This window comes from Larus michahellis, chromosome 6 (genome assembly GCF_964199755.1).
Source record: "Larus michahellis chromosome 6, bLarMic1.1, whole genome shotgun sequence".
In the NCBI taxonomy this organism is placed as follows: domain Eukaryota; kingdom Metazoa; phylum Chordata; class Aves; order Charadriiformes; family Laridae; genus Larus; species Larus michahellis.
Window position 1 is genome coordinate 71,272,193 of NC_133901.1, and position 19,680 is coordinate 71,291,872.

General features: G+C 42.2%; 1 protein-coding gene across 6 annotated transcripts in view; it reads left to right on the plus strand.

Moving 5' to 3' along the window:
* PTPRE (protein tyrosine phosphatase receptor type E) overlaps nt 1–19,034 on the plus strand; it is a 109,976-nt gene extending 90,942 nt beyond the window's left edge. For all 6 annotated transcript variants that reach the window (XM_074591204.1, XM_074591206.1, XM_074591205.1 and 3 more), the window contains 10 exons: nt 486–646; nt 3,778–3,913; nt 4,332–4,481; nt 6,659–6,752; nt 7,552–7,628; nt 8,699–8,833; nt 9,617–9,742; nt 11,551–11,711; nt 15,766–15,901; nt 18,612–19,034. In XM_074591204.1, the coding sequence (XP_074447305.1) occupies nt 486–646; nt 3,778–3,913; nt 4,332–4,481; nt 6,659–6,752; nt 7,552–7,628; nt 8,699–8,833; nt 9,617–9,742; nt 11,551–11,711; nt 15,766–15,901; nt 18,612–18,686 (1,251 nt within the window). In that variant the 3' untranslated portion in view covers nt 18,687–19,034. The remainder of the gene's footprint in view (nt 1–485; nt 647–3,777; nt 3,914–4,331; nt 4,482–6,658; nt 6,753–7,551; nt 7,629–8,698; nt 8,834–9,616; nt 9,743–11,550; nt 11,712–15,765; nt 15,902–18,611) is intronic.
* The last annotated feature ends 646 nt before the right edge of the window (nt 19,035–19,680 follow it).

Genomic DNA, 19,680 nt, shown 5'->3' on the forward strand with positions numbered 1-19,680 from the left:
CGATTCTTGAAGAGTAGGTCAGATCACGGACCTGTCAGTAGTTGGCCATGGGAGGTGCAGCCCTTCTGTCGTTATTCATAGGCGATACGGCAAACGCTCGCCTTTGGCATCTCATGGCGACGCAGGTCCTGAATCTTTAGAGTGAATTTTGTGACTTTCGTCTGAGGCTGCTAAACGAAGTGGCACAAGGATTTTATAAGCAAAAAAGGGGTTTAGGATTGGATCCATGATTAACATCAACTGTGAGTCTTACTCTTTGCAGTCCTATCCTGGGATTATTCCAGTTTTCACTGCAAAGATGCAATTTAATAATATATAGTAATTTTACTCTGTGTTTGTATTTTATGTGCACTGTAAACTTCTAATCCGTGAGTCAGGCTGTCAGTGTTGCAGGAATTAAAGTCATAAATAACCAGAGCAGTTTGTTTATAAATCTTTGCATGGAAAATGAAACGTCAAACTCGGAGTCTGTGTGTTCCCTGCAGCTTCATGACGGTTGTAAAGCTCCGAGGCTCGTTACGCAGCTTCACTTCACCAGCTGGCCTGATTTCGGGGTGCCTTTCACACCTATCGGGATGCTGAAATTCCTGAAAAAAGTCAAAACGTTGAATCCTGCCCATGCTGGACCCGTTGTGGTTCACTGTAGGTACGTATGTGCTCTTCATGCCGTTCTCTTAGCTTAGCCTGGAGTTATATGTACAATATCAAGGGTAAATGGTAATTTTCTATTCGTAGGTTATGAAGTTTGTGTGCGTATTTACGTGTGTGTATATATATAGACGCGCATACATATATATTTATACATATAAAGGGCAATAATACGCTAAGCTTTTTGAGATCCCAGGGTAAAAACTGTTTCAAAAGATTTCTCTCTGCTGTCACTTTAATCCTGAAACACAAGTTGTTGTTTTGGTTTGGTTTTTATCCATGAGTGATATCCAGTGTTTGGTATAAATATGTTCTTTGTCAGAAAAACAGACTTGTAATACAAATCTGTGACCTTTGCCACTAAATGCTCCTCTGAGAATTCAGCCCCCACTTCTCCCACAATAAAATTGCAGTTTGCTGTGTAAATTATCCATTAAATGCTTAGAAAGTTTTGAATAAAGACTTGCATTTCAGAGACTTAAATGCTGCAATTTTAAAAATGTGCTGCATACCAACACAGAACATATTCCCACTCCTTCGGTCACACACACGCCAACTTCCTGCCATTAAAGGCTTGTGCTAAACTGTTTGAAATCTTACGGTAATGAAAGCACAAACAAACTCCAAATCAGTTTTAAAAGAATAATTGCAATCTCTATAGCAACCGTAAGCTCAGAACGGAGCAAGAAGTGTCTTTTCAGGAGCAATTATCATAGCGAGGATAGAATAAAAAGAAAAGAATAGCAGCTTTGTCTTCCTGGGTCTTTGTTTTTCAGGAAATAGTTGTAGGTTCATGTATTTGTTTCTCTTTCTCTCGCTTGTGTCAGACATCTAGAAATACTCTCCAAGAGTCCTTGAAGTGTGTTTTATTGAAAAAGAGCTGTTTGTCCTGACCGAGCCAGCCTTTTTGTCTCTTCATTTCCATCCAGACCTTGCCTTGCCAGGATTCATCTTCCCTCCCGGGTGTCATACAGAAGAGGCTTAAAGGAAAGCATTAAACAGAAAAGATTTTCGTGGTCTCACGTAGTCTTTCCTTTGAGAAACCCACAATATTTTTATAGCCTTTTGCCATATGTTCTGTGGAGACTCGTACGGCGCTTGGGCTTTATTTTGCACCGGCAGGAAATTCTGTACTTAGTTTGATCAGCCGAAGTAGAGATAAATTAAAGGAAAATATAAAATATAATGGTACAACAGAACGTAGTAGTGCCGTTAAGTGCCAGTGCTGGGGGCAAGAGCGGTCCTTCAGCCTGTGTTAGAAATGAAGAATGAGAGAGGTGACACTTAATTTCCGTTGCAGTTCAGGATATGACACTATTGAATTGTTGAAAAAAGGAAAGGGAAACTCATCGATAGTGAGTAACCGTCCATTTTTAGTGGGCTTTTGTAAAAATATCACCCAGTCGTTCTGAGCAAAAACTGCTCAATTGGAATCTGTTGGAAGTTAATAAAACACATATTTAGCATTTGGAAGTAAAAGGATTGTAGATAAAAGGGGGGGGGATTTCTGCCATATTTTTTTTCCAGAAGTTTTCAGAAATATACGTTTTCAATGAGCAGAGAGCTCTGCTGAGGAACAGCTGAGTAAGGGGGGCCCCAGAGGAGGTTAAGGATGGATAAAATCAGAGAACTTCTAAGGCAAATGTCAAGGTTGGTGACATTATCAGCTTTATCAGGAAGAAGCCAGGATTGAGTTGAGCACTGATCTGAAGTAAGGTGTAACCTCGGGGCAGAGGCACGGGGAGGGAACAAGGATGTGTAAAAGAGATCGCGTCTGCAAAGGGAAGAGAACTCAGGAAGTGGGGGACAGGCTGAGCGTGGGGCTCGGTGGGTAAAAGCTCACAGGTTGGAGCAATGGAGGCCAAGTGTGAACTGGTGTTGAGCAGCCCACGCTCAGAAGCGGCTTCCAGGACGCGTCAGGAAGAGGAAGATCTCTGTAAACCGAGAGTCGGGACAGTGGGACTCGAGGTGGACTCGTCCAGGGTGGCAGAGGTCAAACATGAATGAAAGGAAGCGAGAGGGCAGGGTGCCTTGGCCACTGTGGGGTGGAAGCTGGGGGTGGTGGCCTGTGGTCAAAGGCCACAGAGGGGCCAAGGGGACCGGTGTGTGGGAGCGCTCGACTGGGACGTGGTTGGGCAAGGAGAGAGGGGAGCCTGCCAAACCGATGACTGAACGCAAAGGAATTTGGAGGCAGAAGGTTAATAGCAGGCTTGTTCGCTGTGAAGAAGTTGGGTGACATTTCGGTGGAGGGCCGTGGTGCTCCATGGGTTCGCTGGTCTCCATTGTCCCTCCGGCCCTCTGGACTCGGAGGGTTTGGGGGCTTTGGTTTCACGTGGTGTTTGCTGTTCGAAGCGTGCGTAGCCACGAACCAAGTTGCATTATGCACGCGATACTTTTTTTTCTGGTGTTATTTAAAGCCTAATGTTCCCTGGCTGAAAATTGATGTGTATCTTTGGGCACGATGGGATGGGGGGAGAGGTTTTTGTTGCGTTTCGGGAGGCGGTTGTGGACACTACGGCAGTTGCTGTACAAAGCAAGGTAACAGAAGGTTAAAGGAGAGCTATTAATGCCTAGCACAGGATGCCATGCCCTTTTCCTTTGAAAGGAAGAGCCGAAAGTCGCTGGAGTTGTGTAATTTATAATGATCGTGCTCCCTCTCGTGGCTGTTGAAGGATATTAAAAAAAAAAATAAACAAAAAAAAAAAAGGTCTTTTGGGATTGGCAGTGTTAGGAAGTGTAGAACTTGTAACAAGCAATCATTAGCTAATTGTCATGCGACAGTAACCATGCAGAAAAGAACTCAAAATTAAGAAAAAAATATTTAAAATTTCATCTGAGACTGAATTATTCTAGTTGGGCAAGCACAATTTTTTTCCGAAGGTCTTTTCTAATATGATTTTGCTGTCATCATTTCTGAGCTGTTAAGAGGTGACTTTTCATGTTAAAACGTTAGACCACGTTTTGTTGCTATTGTTGCTAAGATAAAAAATGAAATTTGGGTTTTCACAGTGAGTATTTCCATCCAGTATAAACAGCATAAGTTCGACCCGTGTCATTGCTGTAGCAGTTCCTGCAGACTTGGTAGTTCCATAGAGATTTTTGTTTGTTTGTTTTTGTTTCCTTTTCAAGCGCTGGGGTGGGTCGCACAGGCACGTTTATCGTCATAGATGCCATAATAGACATGATGCACGCGGAACAGAAAGTTGATGTTTTTGAGTTTGTTTCAAGAATCCGTAATCAGCGTCCGCAGATGGTTCAGACTGACGTAAGTGGACTTTACTCAGTTGAAATTACAACTTTTCAGGGTCAAAGAAGCATGTGCTTCCATATTTCCACTCTGATATGCATCCCAGCATGTCCCATTCTGTTGCGCACCTGGATAATTAAAAAATGAACAAAGCCCAGTAGAAGGATGGGGCTGGGGAAGAAGATAGAGGCACGTTAGGGCTGTGAAGACCGCTGTAAGGCACATTATCTTTAGGTATCACATCCAGGTTTTCCCATGCACGGGAGAGTGGAATTTTAGAGAATGTGAGTGATATAACAGGAAAACTCTGGTTTACCTTAAGGTATATTTTGATCATTAGTAGATTCTAGACCAAATGAGCTGATGAAAGTGCCAGAATTCCTGGTTTCACTTGCTTGCTTTGCAATATGCTTATCCGCCCCTTTGCTCGTTCCAGATGCAATACTCCTTCATTTATCAAGCCTTACTTGAATACTACCTCTACGGTGACACGGAGCTAGATGTGTCATCCTTAGAAAAACATCTACAAACATCACAGAACGCGGCGCCAAACCTTGTCAAAATAGGGCTGGAAGAAGAATTTAAAGTAAGTCTGAAAGGCCTTTGCCAAATGTCCTGGCTTGAGGGTGTTTCAAATCAGCATTTCTAAGTGTGGAAACACTTAAGCCAAAAAGATACTTCAAAAGCAGGAAGAGCGTAACCTTAAAAGAAAAGGTCCATCAAAACGGAACAACTTGTTTTATTTTGTGCTTGTCTGAATGGGTCCCGCGGTGTCGGTGAATGGGGCCTGGCCTAACATCCTGTTCTGCAAATGCTCATTCAAAGCTACGTCGTCTTACGGACCGTTTCCTATATGCTTTCAGTTTGTTTGTACAAGAAAAATGGAATTATTCTTTCGGTCCGGTACTAGATGCCAGATCAGATAATGCTGGAAGAGGGCGCTGGGTTACGTGCACCTCATTTGCATCTCAGCGGGCTCATTAACTCAGTCCTGACGGACGGCCCAGAGAATCGCAGAGAATTTCCCCATCTTGTGCTGAATATCCAGACCTGCCAGGGAAAAACAAGAAACAAAGCCTTTCTGTTCAGTGGAGAAACCCAAAATGCAGAGAGCAGCCACGCTGGCAGTTTGCGATCATTGTTTAAAACAGACTTTATTGTCCTGAGGAATTAGTTACAACTTTTCCATGACTTCTGCTATGCTAAAATATTTATTCTATATATAGGTCTAAAGCATTAAATGACATATAGGTGTTAACTGGAGTTCATCCTTTCCTTTAAAGGATTAATTTAATCAGAATTTAGGTGCTGGGAAAAGAAAATGACGCAAAAATAAGTCTGATGATATAGCAACAAGTTCAAAAATTAGAAGCGTTGGTGTCTGTCAGAGGGAATGAAAACATGGAGTATTCTACTTTTTACAGAATTCCTAAGTTTGTTTTTGCTGCCCGCGGGCCACCAAGGCGGCATCGCAGTGCAGAGAGCAACGGTTCGTTCTGCCCGGTGTTCTGGAAAGCATTTACGTGGCCCAGGAGCGCTGAGCCCACCTACGCCAAAAAAAGCAGAGCTGTGTTGTACCCGCTACGAGTCTCTGGCAGAAAGTCTATGGATCACAGTGTTATAGAGTAGCTGAAAAGTGATTTCTCACAGGTCAGGGTTGGTTTTTTTTAGTAGTTTTTTGCCAGTACTAGAGATTTTGCTGCAGTTGAGGTACGCTGCTGAAACTCAGTACCTCTCAGATACAGCAAAGTGCCTGAAAATCTGCTTGGAGTTTGAAAATTAATTTAATTTTAATGTAAATTGAATTTATATTAAATAGTTGCTGAAACGCAACTGTGTAACTATGATGGCTACCTGGGAAATCCCACCCCAGCAGAAGCGGTTTATTATTCTTGTGTTATCTCGCGCAATCTTGCGGGTGTGTAATCTATACTAGGAAAAAAACTGCTGGGGCAAGAGCAGTGTTTCTCTTCTGTGTCCTGGGAATGCTGTCAGCACAAACGGAATAAATCATAAGGAATATCGGTCTCTTCACTAGCAAAAGCTTGAAACTGGATAGAGCCGAGTTGCAGGATTCGGTGCACAGCAATCCGTAAAGTCGTGCAACCTCGTTACGCCAGAAACAGGGTGTTGTGCTGCGGGGAGGACACAGCCCAGGACGAAAGGACCAGAGTTTTAATACTTTGAATGGGATTGTAATAATAGTAGTATGAATGAGACGAATGTGAATGCATACGAATTCAGTTTGTGTTTTGACCATAAAGGAAGCGAAGTCTAGAAAAGAGAATTTTTTCAGTACTCGAGAACAATGTGGAAGCGAAAAGCCTGGTGGTGCCGTGCTGGAGAGCCTCTTGGCTTCGCTCCTGCTGGAGGTGAAGGGTGCTGGGTGCGCTGGTCAGGCCGCCCCTGCTTACCTAAGGGCTGGCAAGAAAACAATGTAATTAAAAACAAACAAACAAAAAAACCCAACAGAGACACCCAAAACTTTAAAATCTGCTGTCATTTTACAGCCCTTAAACTTTATGGATATGCTCTGGTCATGTGTTCAGATTCTTAAATATTTATCAGCATGAAAAAAATTACATAACTGTTACTCTTAATGATAATTTATAGACAGGACAATGAAATGGCTTTTGTCTCGCTTTGTGTTGCTGTTTTGTACCCGATAAAGACGCTCGGGAACGCGTTGAGTGCAGGGTACGGTGAGGGAGAACCGCTTCTCTCCCAGGGGGTTCTCACCCTCGCTTGTGTGTTTTATTACAGAAGTTAACAAACGTCCGAATAATGAAAGAAAACATGAGAACTGGCAATCTTCCAGCAAATATGAAGAAAGCCCGAGTCATCCAGATCATCCCGTGTAAGAGCTCGGCTTTTTATATAGAGAAACAAGTGCTATAAACACAAGATTCTCCTAAGTTGTCGTATACGCACTATATCTGTATGTTGACAACGCACCTCGTATCGGAATAGAGCTCTGTTGGGATAACTCAAGAATCAAGGTCCTGCCCGGAGCTGGAAACTGGAATACTGCAAAATTTTAACTTCTCTGCCTGTAAAATTCAAACATTTTCAAAAGCTGTTGTACTGTCCAAAGTGGTAGTTTTTGGTTTTGCATCGTTTTTAGCTAGAACACATTTTTTTGGGTGTTTCCATTGGCCTTCCCTTTGTTTTCATCCTGCTTTTTGCAGGCATCTCTGCTCTGAAGTTTCTAGAGAACGTGGCGATGCAAACAGCAGTATCCTCTCCTTAGAAAAGTAATGCCTGTATAAAGTGTCTGCAGGCGATTTAATGAATTGGTTGTTACTTTATCAATGTAAAATATATTATGATCAGATATTTTTCAGGACAGAATTGAACAATTTAGCAGTTTCACCTTTTAACCCAATGTATTTTCTGTGTGTTCCCTTGCACACTTTAATGTCTGCACCTAAAAATGAAAGTTCCAGCCCTTCCTGGCCCTATCCCGTGTGAATGGAAAAGCTGGTGCCCTCCTCCCCACACTCACTAAATCCTGGATAAGAGCTTTGAGACACTCTTTGGCTTTCAGAGCACAGATTTTGTTGGGTTTGTTCTTTCACAAACGTAAAAGTGGAGCAGTCAACGTACGCTTAGCAAAAGTAAGACTGGAGACTTCTTTTTTTTTTTTTTTTTCCCAGATGATTTTAATAGAGTGATTCTGTCAATGAAAAGAGGGCAAGAGTATACAGACTACATCAATGCTTCCTTCATAGATGTACGTATGCACAATTTTCATGTATTTAAATTGCAAGTCAAATATTTTGCTGTTGCTGATACGTCTTTTTAAAGGGACGCAGTCAACTTGGCTTACGAAGAACGTTAGCTTTTTTGTTTGGGTTTGGCTTACGAGAGTTGCCAAACACTTTTCTTCTCTGGTGTTTTCAATTTCAGTTTAAATGGTTGTGTAATTTAAACATTCTTGTTAGATTTATAAACTAAGGTTTTTATAAAATTGTAACAAACAGGCAGCAAAACAAATGAGCTATACAACTAACATCCAACAGTCCTGTTATCTGCATCAGGTCACTGGATACAAGCATGTGCTCTTGTGACTTAAAAAGGAAATAAAAAGCCCACATTTAGCATGGGGAAAGGCTGCCGTAGTGTCTGGGAGCCAGGGTTTACCTGCGCACACCTGCGTTAATCCCTAACTTTGTTTCCTGTTGGAACCTGGGCAACATCTTCCACTGTGTCTTATTTTTATTTAAGTAAGAGAATTAATTATATCCTTAAGCAGTAAAACCCCATTAGTGATTGAGGAGTGTGGATACTACAGCTGTGAAGATCACGTCAGTGTGTAAATAGAAGTGCAGCTCAAACGATGAGCGAAATGTTATCAACTGCAACTATTAGCTTTACTACAGAATTATCATAATCTCATTGTGAAATCCTGTTACTGCAGAATTTCATGCCTCCAGCCGCTACTAAAAAGTCATAAAATAATACTCAGGACATTTCCACTACCCTGGAGGGGTTCAAGGCCAGGTTGGACTGGGCTTGGAGCAGCCTGGGCTGGTGGGAGGTGTCCCTGCCCAGGGCAGGGGGTGGAACTAGATTTATCTTCAAGGTCCCTTCCAACCCAGACCATTCAGTAATTGTGAATTCAGGGGATTTTTTTTCTTGCGTTTCTGGCAACAAGCAAGAATGGGGTGGGCTCAGTGTCACCAGATCTGACATGAGCATCACATTGCCAAGCAGTGATCTTCTTGCCGACTGTCACCTTCCCTCCCGCCTCACTTGCACTCGCATGTCACGACATAAAGGCCGCCTCGGCTCTCTCCGCAGGGCTATCGCCAGAAGGATTACTTCATTGCCACCCAGGGACCGCTGCCGCACACGGTGGAGGATTTCTGGCGGATGGTGTGGGAGTGGAAGTGCCACACCATCGTTATGCTCACCGAGGTGCAAGAGAGGGAGCAGGTAGGTGTCCCGCACCTCCACAGCAAAGCAGTTGCTGGTAACGCCTGTAGAAGATGAGCATTAATATTAGATAAATTATTTGCTGCCTACAAATTCTTGTGATATGACTTTTTTTTTGCCTTTCCTAAAAATGAGCTCTTGCTTCACTATGGGCCAGTGTGGGCCAATGTCGCTGCTTTTGCTTGAATTGTCCGAAAACCCACCAAAACTACTGAAAATTATGGTTTGTGAAAGGGCGCGGTTCACATTAAAAGCACAAAATTTCTAGTGATGCCTGACATGGAACAGCGGTTTGGGATTTTGGAGCAAAGCTTTTGTGAAAACGTCCCTCCCTGTCGTGCCGGTATAAGCTGCAGTGGCTTATTCTGAACCTCTCCTGGTACATCGTTAATTAACGAAGAGGGTCCTGTCTACCCTCTCTGGCTGCAGTTTGAAGATTCAGGGTTCAACGCTGCAACCAGCGTGACTTTAGTGCTGTGAGATGGTTTTTGATGGTGGTTTTGGGCGGCTCTTTAACAGCATTGCGTTGCTTTCAGGAGTTACTTCTTTTATTCCAATCTATTTTAAAGCAGTACTTGCCACTTATGACTCCTAAGCCCTTTTTTTCTTAATAGTGTATATTATAGAAATATTTTATTACTGTATGGTCATTAGTCTCTCCGTTACAAAGTGTTTAGGGCACATTTATTGTACTGTATGTCACCTCCTATCAGAGATTCATGACACTGTAGATAATTGGAAAAAAATTCAAGGAACTTTTACCATTCTCTCTCAATTTCGCAGGAAAAATGCTGCCAGTACTGGCCATCAGAGGGCTCTGTGACTCACGGAGAGATAACCGTAGAAATCAAGAATGACAGTCTGTTAGATGCCATAAGCGTAAGGGACTTCATAGTTACGTACAATCAGGTAATGTTTTTAAATTACATGAGATTTTTTTGCATTTGAAAGCATTTACAAAAATGATTGTGTAACTTAAATGCTGGAATTTCTAGCAAAGGATAAATGTGGTTAATCACCACCCAACATTGTATATAACTTACATGAAACATTTTTGCTTAAAACCCCATGAAAATTTTGGTCAGTGAAACGTGTCCTAGATCAAAGCGGGGTGTGGGGGTTTTGGTTTGGTTTGGTTTTTTAATGTTTTGTTGTTGCTGCTGTTCATGTGTTTTCTCTCATCTCCCACATCTGCATAAAAGAAAATTTGATTCAATATTTTTAAATCCTATGAAGCATTTTAACAGCACGTGTGCTTGCCTCTGCCTACCGGCTCTTCCTTCATCTTGCTCTGCCACAGGCATGATCCACTCGGAACTGGATCTTCTGGGCACGCACCTCTTCACCTACTGAATCATTTCTTTAGGATCTGATTTGCATTGCTCTTTCTGAAAAACAACAAAAAAATTACTTGCCATTAAGAATATAATTCATTTAACTACTTATTGCATTGCGTATAATCTGTCCACTTAAATAGCTGGCACATGCAAAGCAAAAGGACTTTAAATTTATAAAGTCCGCTGTATTGCCTGAAGAAAAAAGGTGGTGGATTAGGTGTGAAGACACACCGTGCTTCACCAAGCAGAGAGTCCTTGTCAAGGTGTTGACTTCTGTCGCATTAGCGAGTATTTAAAACTCAAATAACAGCATTTTAGGTAATATCCAAACACTTGCACTCCAGTCCAGCATCCTTAGAAGGGTTTGCTGCTGCAGATCTAAGAAATGTGAGTAACTTTTGGATTGTGCCCGAGTCCAGCTAGACTTACATCAGTGGCATTTGAAGCAATGTTAAGTTAAAAGATCTCCTGCAGAGCTGGGGGGAAGGAGGACTGACCAAGCCTTTTTCCTCGTAATGGTGGCATCTTCCAGGCTTCCAGTACAGTGTCCTGAGACTTCACATCAGACTCCTCCACCAGATGTCCCCTATGGGCACGTTGAAAGCACCTGGCATCAGCAGAGACCTCATGTTTTCAACTCTTGGTGGTTTACAAGATGATATAATATACATATATAGAATCATAGAATGGTTTGGGTTGGAAGGGACCTTATAGATCATCCAGTTCCAACCACCCTTCCAAGGGCAGGGACACCTCCCACTAGACCAGGCTGCTCAAAAGATATCCTACATATCATCATGTAGTAAAATTGCCAGAATATCCATGTTGCATCCATACACTATGATAATGCAGTCATGGGAAAGAGCACGCAAAAATCTTGGGGTCATTAAAGTGAAGAGCCTTTGTGCATCCCGGCCCGTCTAGAACTAACTGCCTTAACGCGGGGTTAATAGTTATTGCGACTTTTAGGGGTGCTTTTAAGCAGCAAGCGTAAAGACAAGGCAAATAATTGTTACATTTCAAAATAGGAGGTCGTGTTGTGCAGCAATGGGTGCATTTCAGGAATTGGGTAGTTTTAACGGCATTTTGGATTTGGCCTTTGCGCGACGAAAGCTTTTAACCTCAGGATGAATAGTCTTTTGAGCGTATCCTTAGTACCCCCCAGTGAAACAGCTGTGCAAATCAGAAGGAAAACTGGCGGGGTAAATTATCAGCATAGTGGATGGGGAATTTAGAAACGACCAATATATTACGGACCAGGTTGAAACCAGCCCCCTCGACTATCGCGGTGCAAAATTTATGCTGGGAATGTTGAAGGTAAGAAGCGTGTTTCCATTTCGAAGTAACGCCTGGATAAACCCGTTGTTTGCGTGCACGCAGGGCAACCAGGAGAAGCAAAGCAGGCTCGTTCGGCAGTTCCACTTCCATGGGTGGCCAGAAATCGGGATTCCGGCGGAAGGAAAAGGGATGATCGACCTGATTGCGGCTGTCCAAAAGCAGCAGCAGCAAACGGGCAACCACCCCATTACGGTGCACTGCAGGTAGGACTCGCCTCTTCTCCCCACCATTAGCCACCCGGTGTGCTTTCCCTCCAGCCTGGCTGCTTTTACAGCGGGTTTCGTTTCTGAGGGAGTAGACTGCATCCTTTAAAAAATAAAGAAAAAAGAAAAAACTAGGGTTACATAAAGGATTTGTGACTTATCTTTTGCTAAATTAACGTACATCTAATGGCTGGGAGGAAACACGTACCTTATTAACTTGCCATGTTATAATTTTGCACCTGAGTTTTGCTAAACGCTGCGATTAGGAAAGTAAAGCTGTAGGTTTATTGTTGTGGCGTGTAATATACCCCAGCAACACAGTGCTCAAATGTTCTCTTGGGACCAAAATGTTTTTGGTTTATACAAACTATCAGCAGAATAAAATATATCCCTAATCTAAGCAGGAGGCAAAATGTATCCCTGTCCTTGAAAGCAGAGAGAAAAGAGTATTTACATTGATGCTCAGAGCTGGCTTGGGTAGACTTCACACGTGATAACTAGAATATCTCTTTGTCCTTTCCCAAGTTTTTTTTAACAGTGCTTTTTTATTGCGGCTTTTATATTTTCTTTTTAAGAGGTATATATTGGTCTTTTCCTCTGTTTTTTTTAGTTATATTTTTTCAATGTGGGTTTTTTTATCAGTCTTTTGTCTTTTCCCTTTATGTACTACATGATGACTTAAAAAAAAAAAAAGTAGCAATAAAACCAGTATTCTGCCTTTTCATAATTCATAAATCGTACCTTGCTTTTAAAATATTTTGATCTCCATAAATCGATAAAGCCTTTTCTGTTTTCTGGTCAATACAAAGTCAAGTTGTCAGGGACAGGGTCGGGAGGGGTTCAGAGCCCCCAGAAGAGAAGTTCCTCTGTTTTGGGTTGGTTTTTTAAATAAGTTACGGACCCCAAGGGGTCACCACCCCCCGAGGTGGCTGCGCTCGAGGGCGAGGGTGGCATTTTGTGTTTGATTCTGCAATTTGACAATTTTTAACAGCCACTTCTTTTGGATTGCTAGGGAGTTAAAATTCTGAATGATAATGAAAGTGGGTAAAATATCCAGGAGTTCAGCCAGTAAAATAAGAGGTAAAAGTAACTAATGTCTTTGATGTGCACAAATTAGATATATAAGGACTATCTGAGGTTTATGTTGCTTCTACTTTTCTGAGCTTTTAGACCTGCAGCTTCTCTGAAGCCTTAGCTTAATCGTTTGCCGTGCATTTGTCCTAGATCATTTTTTTCAAAATTTACTGCAATCATTATAAAACGGATTAAACAAGAAAATAAAACCCAAAGCATGCAACGTATTCTAGGATTTTTAATGTTGAGAATTCCCTCCTGTCCCTACTTGGCCAGCCTGTGCATCACAGCTTTTGAGTTACCTCAACTTCTCCGTCAAGTCATACTTGAGTCTTCAAATATAAACGGAACTTTATGAATAAGTAAACACCTGTCATGTCTAAGACTGATTTCTCAGAACGTTCACATGAACTGTGAAAACTTCTGTTCATTTTTTCCAACTATTTACGAACAGTTTAAGGAGCTGCTAAGACAATTCTTAAGTAGAATCAAGACACAACCCTAAATAGTTTAGAAGGGTTTTGCGAATTGACTTGCCAATGGAATCCAAAGTGGAGCTGTTCTAAATCTGAACTCCCTTCCAGCGTGTGTCTGCAGCTGCCTTCTCTTCAGTTCGTGGCTACCTACACGTTTTCTCTCTTCTTTTCTTCTGTTTTTTTTTTTTGGATTTTTTTGGTTTTTTTGGTTTTCTTTTATTTTTTTAAGGAGTTTACAGAAAGAGAATCATAGAATCACAGAATCGCCCAGGTTGGAAGGGACCTTTCAGATCACCGAGTCCAACCATCAACCCAACACTGACAAAAGTCATCACTACCCCGTGTCCCTCAGCACCACGTCTGCCCGGCTTTTAAATCCCTCCAGGGATGGTGCCTCCACCACTGCCCTGGGCAGCCTCTTCCAATGCTTAACAACCCTTTTAGTGAAGAAATTTTTCCTAATATCCATCCTAAACCTCCCCTGGCACAACTGGAGGCCATTTCCTCTTGTCCCATGGCCTGTTCCTTGGGAGAAGAGCCCGACCCCCCCTGGCTGCCCCCTCCTTTCAGGGAGCTGTAGAGAGCGAGAAGGTCTCCCCTCAGCCCCCTTTTCTCCAGGCTGAACACCCCCAGCTCCCTCAGCCGCTCCTCACAGGACTTGTGCTCCAGACCCCTCACCAGCTCCGTTGCCCTTCTCTGGACACGCTCCGGCCCCTCGGTGTCTGTCTTGTGGTGAGGGGCCCAAAACTGGACCCAGCCCTCGAGAAGCGAGTATGCAAAGAGTAGTGCTGTGTTCCCATGAGACAACAAATATTTTTCTCTTGCATTTCAAATGCAGTTTAGTTTTCCATGCTTCCATACTATAAATTCTTAAATTAATTAAAAAAAAAAAAAAAAACAAACCCCAACTTTTTTGGGCTTTAAGGATTTGCTAAAAGCATGTTTTCGGAAGAAAGGAGAGTGAGCCTAGTACAAGGAGCATTAGAAATGCAGTGGAAAGCAACGCATGCGTCTTCTAGCCGTAAATGAATAAGCCGCGTGGGTGACGACGTGTGTGTACAGGTTTATTTCATGACCTCATGCCCTCGTCTTTTGCCAGCTGCAGACCTATTCTGAAATGCTGGAAACCACAGGTGGCTACTAGAGATTAGCTAATGAGAAATAAATCTGAACCCTTTTTAAAAGATTTTGTATTTGTCTTTAATCTGATAAAAGTAGCTGTCTAAAGGGAACGACACATCTCATACTTTGTGCCTCTTCATTTTTCCTCCAAGACTTTCCATGTATCCAGCTGAGGGTACGTGCGTTTCTACTTAATCTTTTCCTAAGGCTTGTGTTTAGCAGATTTTTTTTTGTATTTGATAGAAATAAGGTAGAAGCAATGACAAGTGATTACAACTCACCTACTTAGTGTTAAAACATGTGAAAATTTTAAATTTAATAAATGTAGTGTTTGCGTTATTCAGCAATCCGGTGAACCTTCCACTCCCTTTTACCAATTGCCACTTTCCTAATCCCATTCTGGTTTCGGTAACTGTTCCCTGTCAAAGCCATTGGCTTTGCACAGCTACTGCTTGTTGTTGGTATCAAATAATCCCTAATTACTGTGATTAGGAGAGAGAAAGAAATCTCTTTTTTAGTTTCTTTTTTTCTCTAGCGTTAGGCATAATAAACCAGACAATAATTACTGAAATATATTTTGATTCCATGGAATCATGATCTGAAACAGATATAACGACAAAATGCACTCAGCGAAACACACTGAAACAAAAGAAACAAGTTATTTTGCAGTAAATTAGGTTGCTTATTGTTGTCAAGGCAGAACACTCGACTTAAGTTTCTTGTATGTACCATAACCTCGTAGGTAGTCTTGCGTTAGTTTGTCCTGACATTAATACATCTGTTAAAGAAGTGGCTTAGATCCTAAGAGTCATTAAAAGCATTACAGTTGGATAGGACGTCTTCCATCAAGTTGCTTTGGAGGAGGAGTAGTAGTAGTAATAATAATAATAATAATGCTTTCATATCTGTCCACCGTGCAAAAGTATAAATCACAACCTACTGGAGAAGCCTGGGTTTGACGGCACAGTGCTTCTTTGCCATACAACCAAGTTTTGCAACGGAAAGTGTAAAGATGGTGTTCTCCCCCATCACGAATAGAACGGGGAGCAGGGTGTGGGAGCTCCCAGCGTCGTCTGGCTGGAAGACGACTGCAGCTTTGATTGGGACTCGGACCCAAATGACCGCAGCCAGCTCAGCATCTCCCACTTGCGTACAGAAGCTCTCACTAACGAGCCTTATTGGTTCCAACCTGGCTCCGAGCTCATTTCCATTAATTCTGGCTCCCTTCTAGCATAGCTGAGGTGACAAACTCAACTCCTACTCCCAACAAAATGAGTAGAAGTTGGCTAATAATAGTATTTGGCTATTCTCTATCGCTATTGTTTCTCTTCTAAGATTTTTTTTATGCTGCTGTATGTTAAGCAAATGTGTTTGCGTTGCAGTGCTGGCGCTGGAAGAACAGGTACATTCATAGCACTCAGCAATATTCTGGAACGAGTGAAGGCTGAAGGGCTCTTAGATGTATTTCAAGCTGTGAAGAGCTTAAGACTGCAAAGGCCACATATGGTGCAAACACTGGTATGACATTTAACAATCGGGATCCTTGTCAAAGGATGTGTGTTTGTAAATATTCTTGTGGGAGGAGAACAAAGGATTTTTTTCGCGGGTTGAAATAAATTATGTATGATGGCTCTGTATGAACAAGGTATTATCAGAAATCTGTATTTTTACAGATTGCTTTTATAGCATCTCTAAAAATACAACTTGGGTAAGCATTCTGTGTCTTTTAGGAGCTGGAGACAGTTAAACCAAAATCTTTTGAGTGTTGCAGGTGACAAAACATGACGCAAATGCCTTTTAAGCTGTGTATTAGTTGTCCTTTCCTACCTTCAAATGCCTGGGCTTAAATTGGCTCACAGCTGGTCACTGAAAGGGAGAAATGTCTTTGACTTCTTTAAAGTCATCTACAAATAAAATGTGCAGCTTTGTCCACACACTTTTCCCTACTGAGTAAGAACTTAGAAAATATTTTTTGACGTATGTTTTTTGAAAAATATATAACAATGCTGATATTTCGTATTTTGATGGCAGCTTCCATTCGGTGGTTTGAAACTTCTTTAGAATCAGTAATCTCAAAACACCCTTTTCAGGTAGATGTTTTCTCCATGCTACAAATAGGAAGGAGGAGGTTGAAGAAGTAGAATTGGATTATCCACAGTCACGCTGAGACAGGGATGAAATATTTTTGGGGGGGTTCTGGCTCTGTGAGTTAATAATGTTAGTTAAGGGTGTGATTGCCACGGATATTCCCAGCTGAGCCTGCGGAAAGGCTTCTGCTAAACTCTGCTTTCCAGCGCGAGTGAATTCCAGATGCCAATTCCACTTATTATCGGCGTTGTTACAGATTTTGTAATGCAGCAAACCATGTCGAAGGCGTTACCGGCACGCCGAGATCGGGATGTGTCCCAGGTTTAGGATGCAGAGGAGCAGCCAGCAGAGGAACCTAGGCAGGGGATAAATACGCTGCAAGGGGAGCTCCGTTTCACACCCATGAATGTAGACTTTTTTTAGTGTTCTGGACATTTAAAGTTACATTAATAGAATCATAGAATCATAGAATCATAGAATTGTTGAGGTTGGAAGGGACCTTTAAGATCATCGAGTCCAACCTTTAGCCTACCCTGACAAGAGCCACTTCTAAACCATGTCCCTCAGTGCCCCATCTACCCTTTTTTTAAACACCTCCAGGGATGGTGAATCCACCACCTCCCTGGGCAGCCTGTTCCAATGTTTAATAACCCTTTCAGTGAAAAAATGTCTCCTAATATCTAATCTAAACCTCCCCTGACGTAACTTGAACCCGTTTCCCCTCGTCCTATCACTTGTCACCAGGGAGAAGAGGTCAGCCCCCATCTCTCTACAACCTCCTTTCAGGTAGTTGTAGAGGGTGATAAGGTCTCCCCTCAGCCTCCTCTTCTCCAGGCTAAACAACCCCAGCTCCCTCAGTCGTTCTTCATAAGGTTTGTCCTCCAGACCTCTCACCAGCTTTGTAGCCCTTCTCTGGACACGCTCCAACACCTCAATGTCCCTCTTGTAGCGAGGGGCCCAAAACTGAACGCAGTACTCGAGGTGGGGCCTCACCAGTGCCGAGTACAGGGGGATGATCACTTCCCTAGTCCGGCTCACCACACTATTCCTGATACAGGCTAGGATGCTGTTGGCCTTCTTGGCCACCTGGGCACACTGCTGGCTCATATTCAGCCGGCTGTCAACCAACACTCCCAAGTCCTTTTCTGTCGAGCTGCTTTCAAGCCATTCTGCCCCAATCCTGTAGCACTGCATGGGGTTGTTGTGACCCAAGTGCAGGACCTGGCACTTGGCCTTGTTGAACCTCATACCATTGGTCTCAGCCCATCGGTCCAGCCTGTCCAGATCCCTCTGCAGAGCCAACCTACCCTCAAGCAGATCAACACGCCCGCCCAGTTTAGTGTCATCTGCGAACTTACTGAAGGTGCATTCAATCCCTTCATCCAGATCATTGATAAAGATATTAAAGAGAACCGGCCCCAGCACCGAACCCTGGGGGACACCACTTGTGACTGGACACCAACTGGATTTAACTCCATTTACCACCACTCTCTGGGCACGGCCATCCAGCCAGTTTTTTACCCAGCGAAGAGTACACCTGTCCAGGCCATGAGCAGCCAGTTTCTCCAGGAGAATGCTGTGGGAAACAGTGTCAAAAGCTTTGCAAAAATCCAAGTAGATAACATCCACAGCTTTTCCCTCATCCACTAAGTGGGTCACCTTATCATAGAAGGATATTAGGTTTGATAGGCATGACCTGCCCTTCACAAACCCATGCTGAATAGAAGTTATATTGTCCCCTAGTTCCTGCGGTAAAGCTCCTAAGGTGGAGTTAAGCAGCCAGGCTCCCTGGGGAAGGCACAGGAGGAGTCACCTGCTTCAGCGTGAGCCGGGCAGCAGCCAGGTGCCGTAAACTGCTTAATTTAGATGAGGAGACAGGTCTAAGAATTGATCCTTTTTAAGACCTATGACCTAAAAAGCTTAAAGAAATCACTTTAACTGCCGAGCAGCAATGAGCCTGTATTTGACAAAAGAGCGAGGTATTACTGCTTTTATGTGAAACATAAATAAAAATCAGAACGTACTGCTCCAAGTTAGACCGAGCTGCGTTTACCACTAGGATTTGCATTCTGTGAATTTCTCCGATGTAGTCGCCCGATGGAACCCCAGCCCATCTTAGTGTCTTTTTATTGTTTTTCAGGAACAGTATGAATTCTGCTACAGAGTGGTACAAGATTTCATCGACATATTTTCGGATTATGCTAACTTCAAATGAAAATTCCTGCCTTATTTTTTAATTTGTCTGTATAAATAGTTGTATATTCTGTTAATTTATTCCATGTCATTTTGATTGTTGACTTTACTGTAAATATGTCCTTGTGTTTGCTCTAAAAGTTGCGTTTGCTGTATAAAGTTATTTCTTAAATATAAATATCTTCTAAAGCGAAGTATAACGTTCATATACAGTATATCACTATAAGATGGTATAGAAATCTTTATTCTAAATAACAGTAAATTAATTCTTGAGGGTCTATTCCTTTGAATTTTTCCACTTATAAATATTTATCAATAATGTTATCTCCCAGTTCTTGATACCTTACACAGGTGATTTATCTTTCAAACCAAAAAAAAAAAAAAAAAAAGAGTGAATTGTGGTACATACGTTTAAACTAAACATGTTTTGGCTGTAAATCTGTCGTCGCTATGAAAATAGATGTTTATGTGGGGCCACATTCTGGTAACCTGCTCGTGCTTACTTGTCATTTATTTCATGGATAGTCTCATTAAAGGCAAAGAGACTGTTGGAGTGAAGTGCTATTAACGATTAAGGTGTCAGAATGTGGCCCTTCGTGTGTAATAATGTACAGCCCGACTGAAAAAAATATAACTGCTTTTAAAGTCTGTTTTTAAGAACCTCCAGATTGATGGCAGTTCTGTTTTGAGTCCTACTGTCAATAAGATAAAATCGGTATAAATATCAGATTTGAGTTTTTGATTTAATGTAGCTTTCAAAGTCCATTTATTTTGTTCTTTCCTAAATATGGCACCAGCTTATATCAATTTAGAAAGACTATAATGGGAGTTTACCACTATTTTGCATATCAGAAGAGTATATTTTGCAGCACTTGAACTTGTCTACTTGAAGAGGCTTTATAGCCGTTGTCAGAAATGGATATAAAGCTTCTCTGTACGCATGTGCATAATTTCCCACTTCTTTGAGAAAAGGCGAAAGAGATGAACTCTTATTCTTTGATTCAACTCAACAGAAT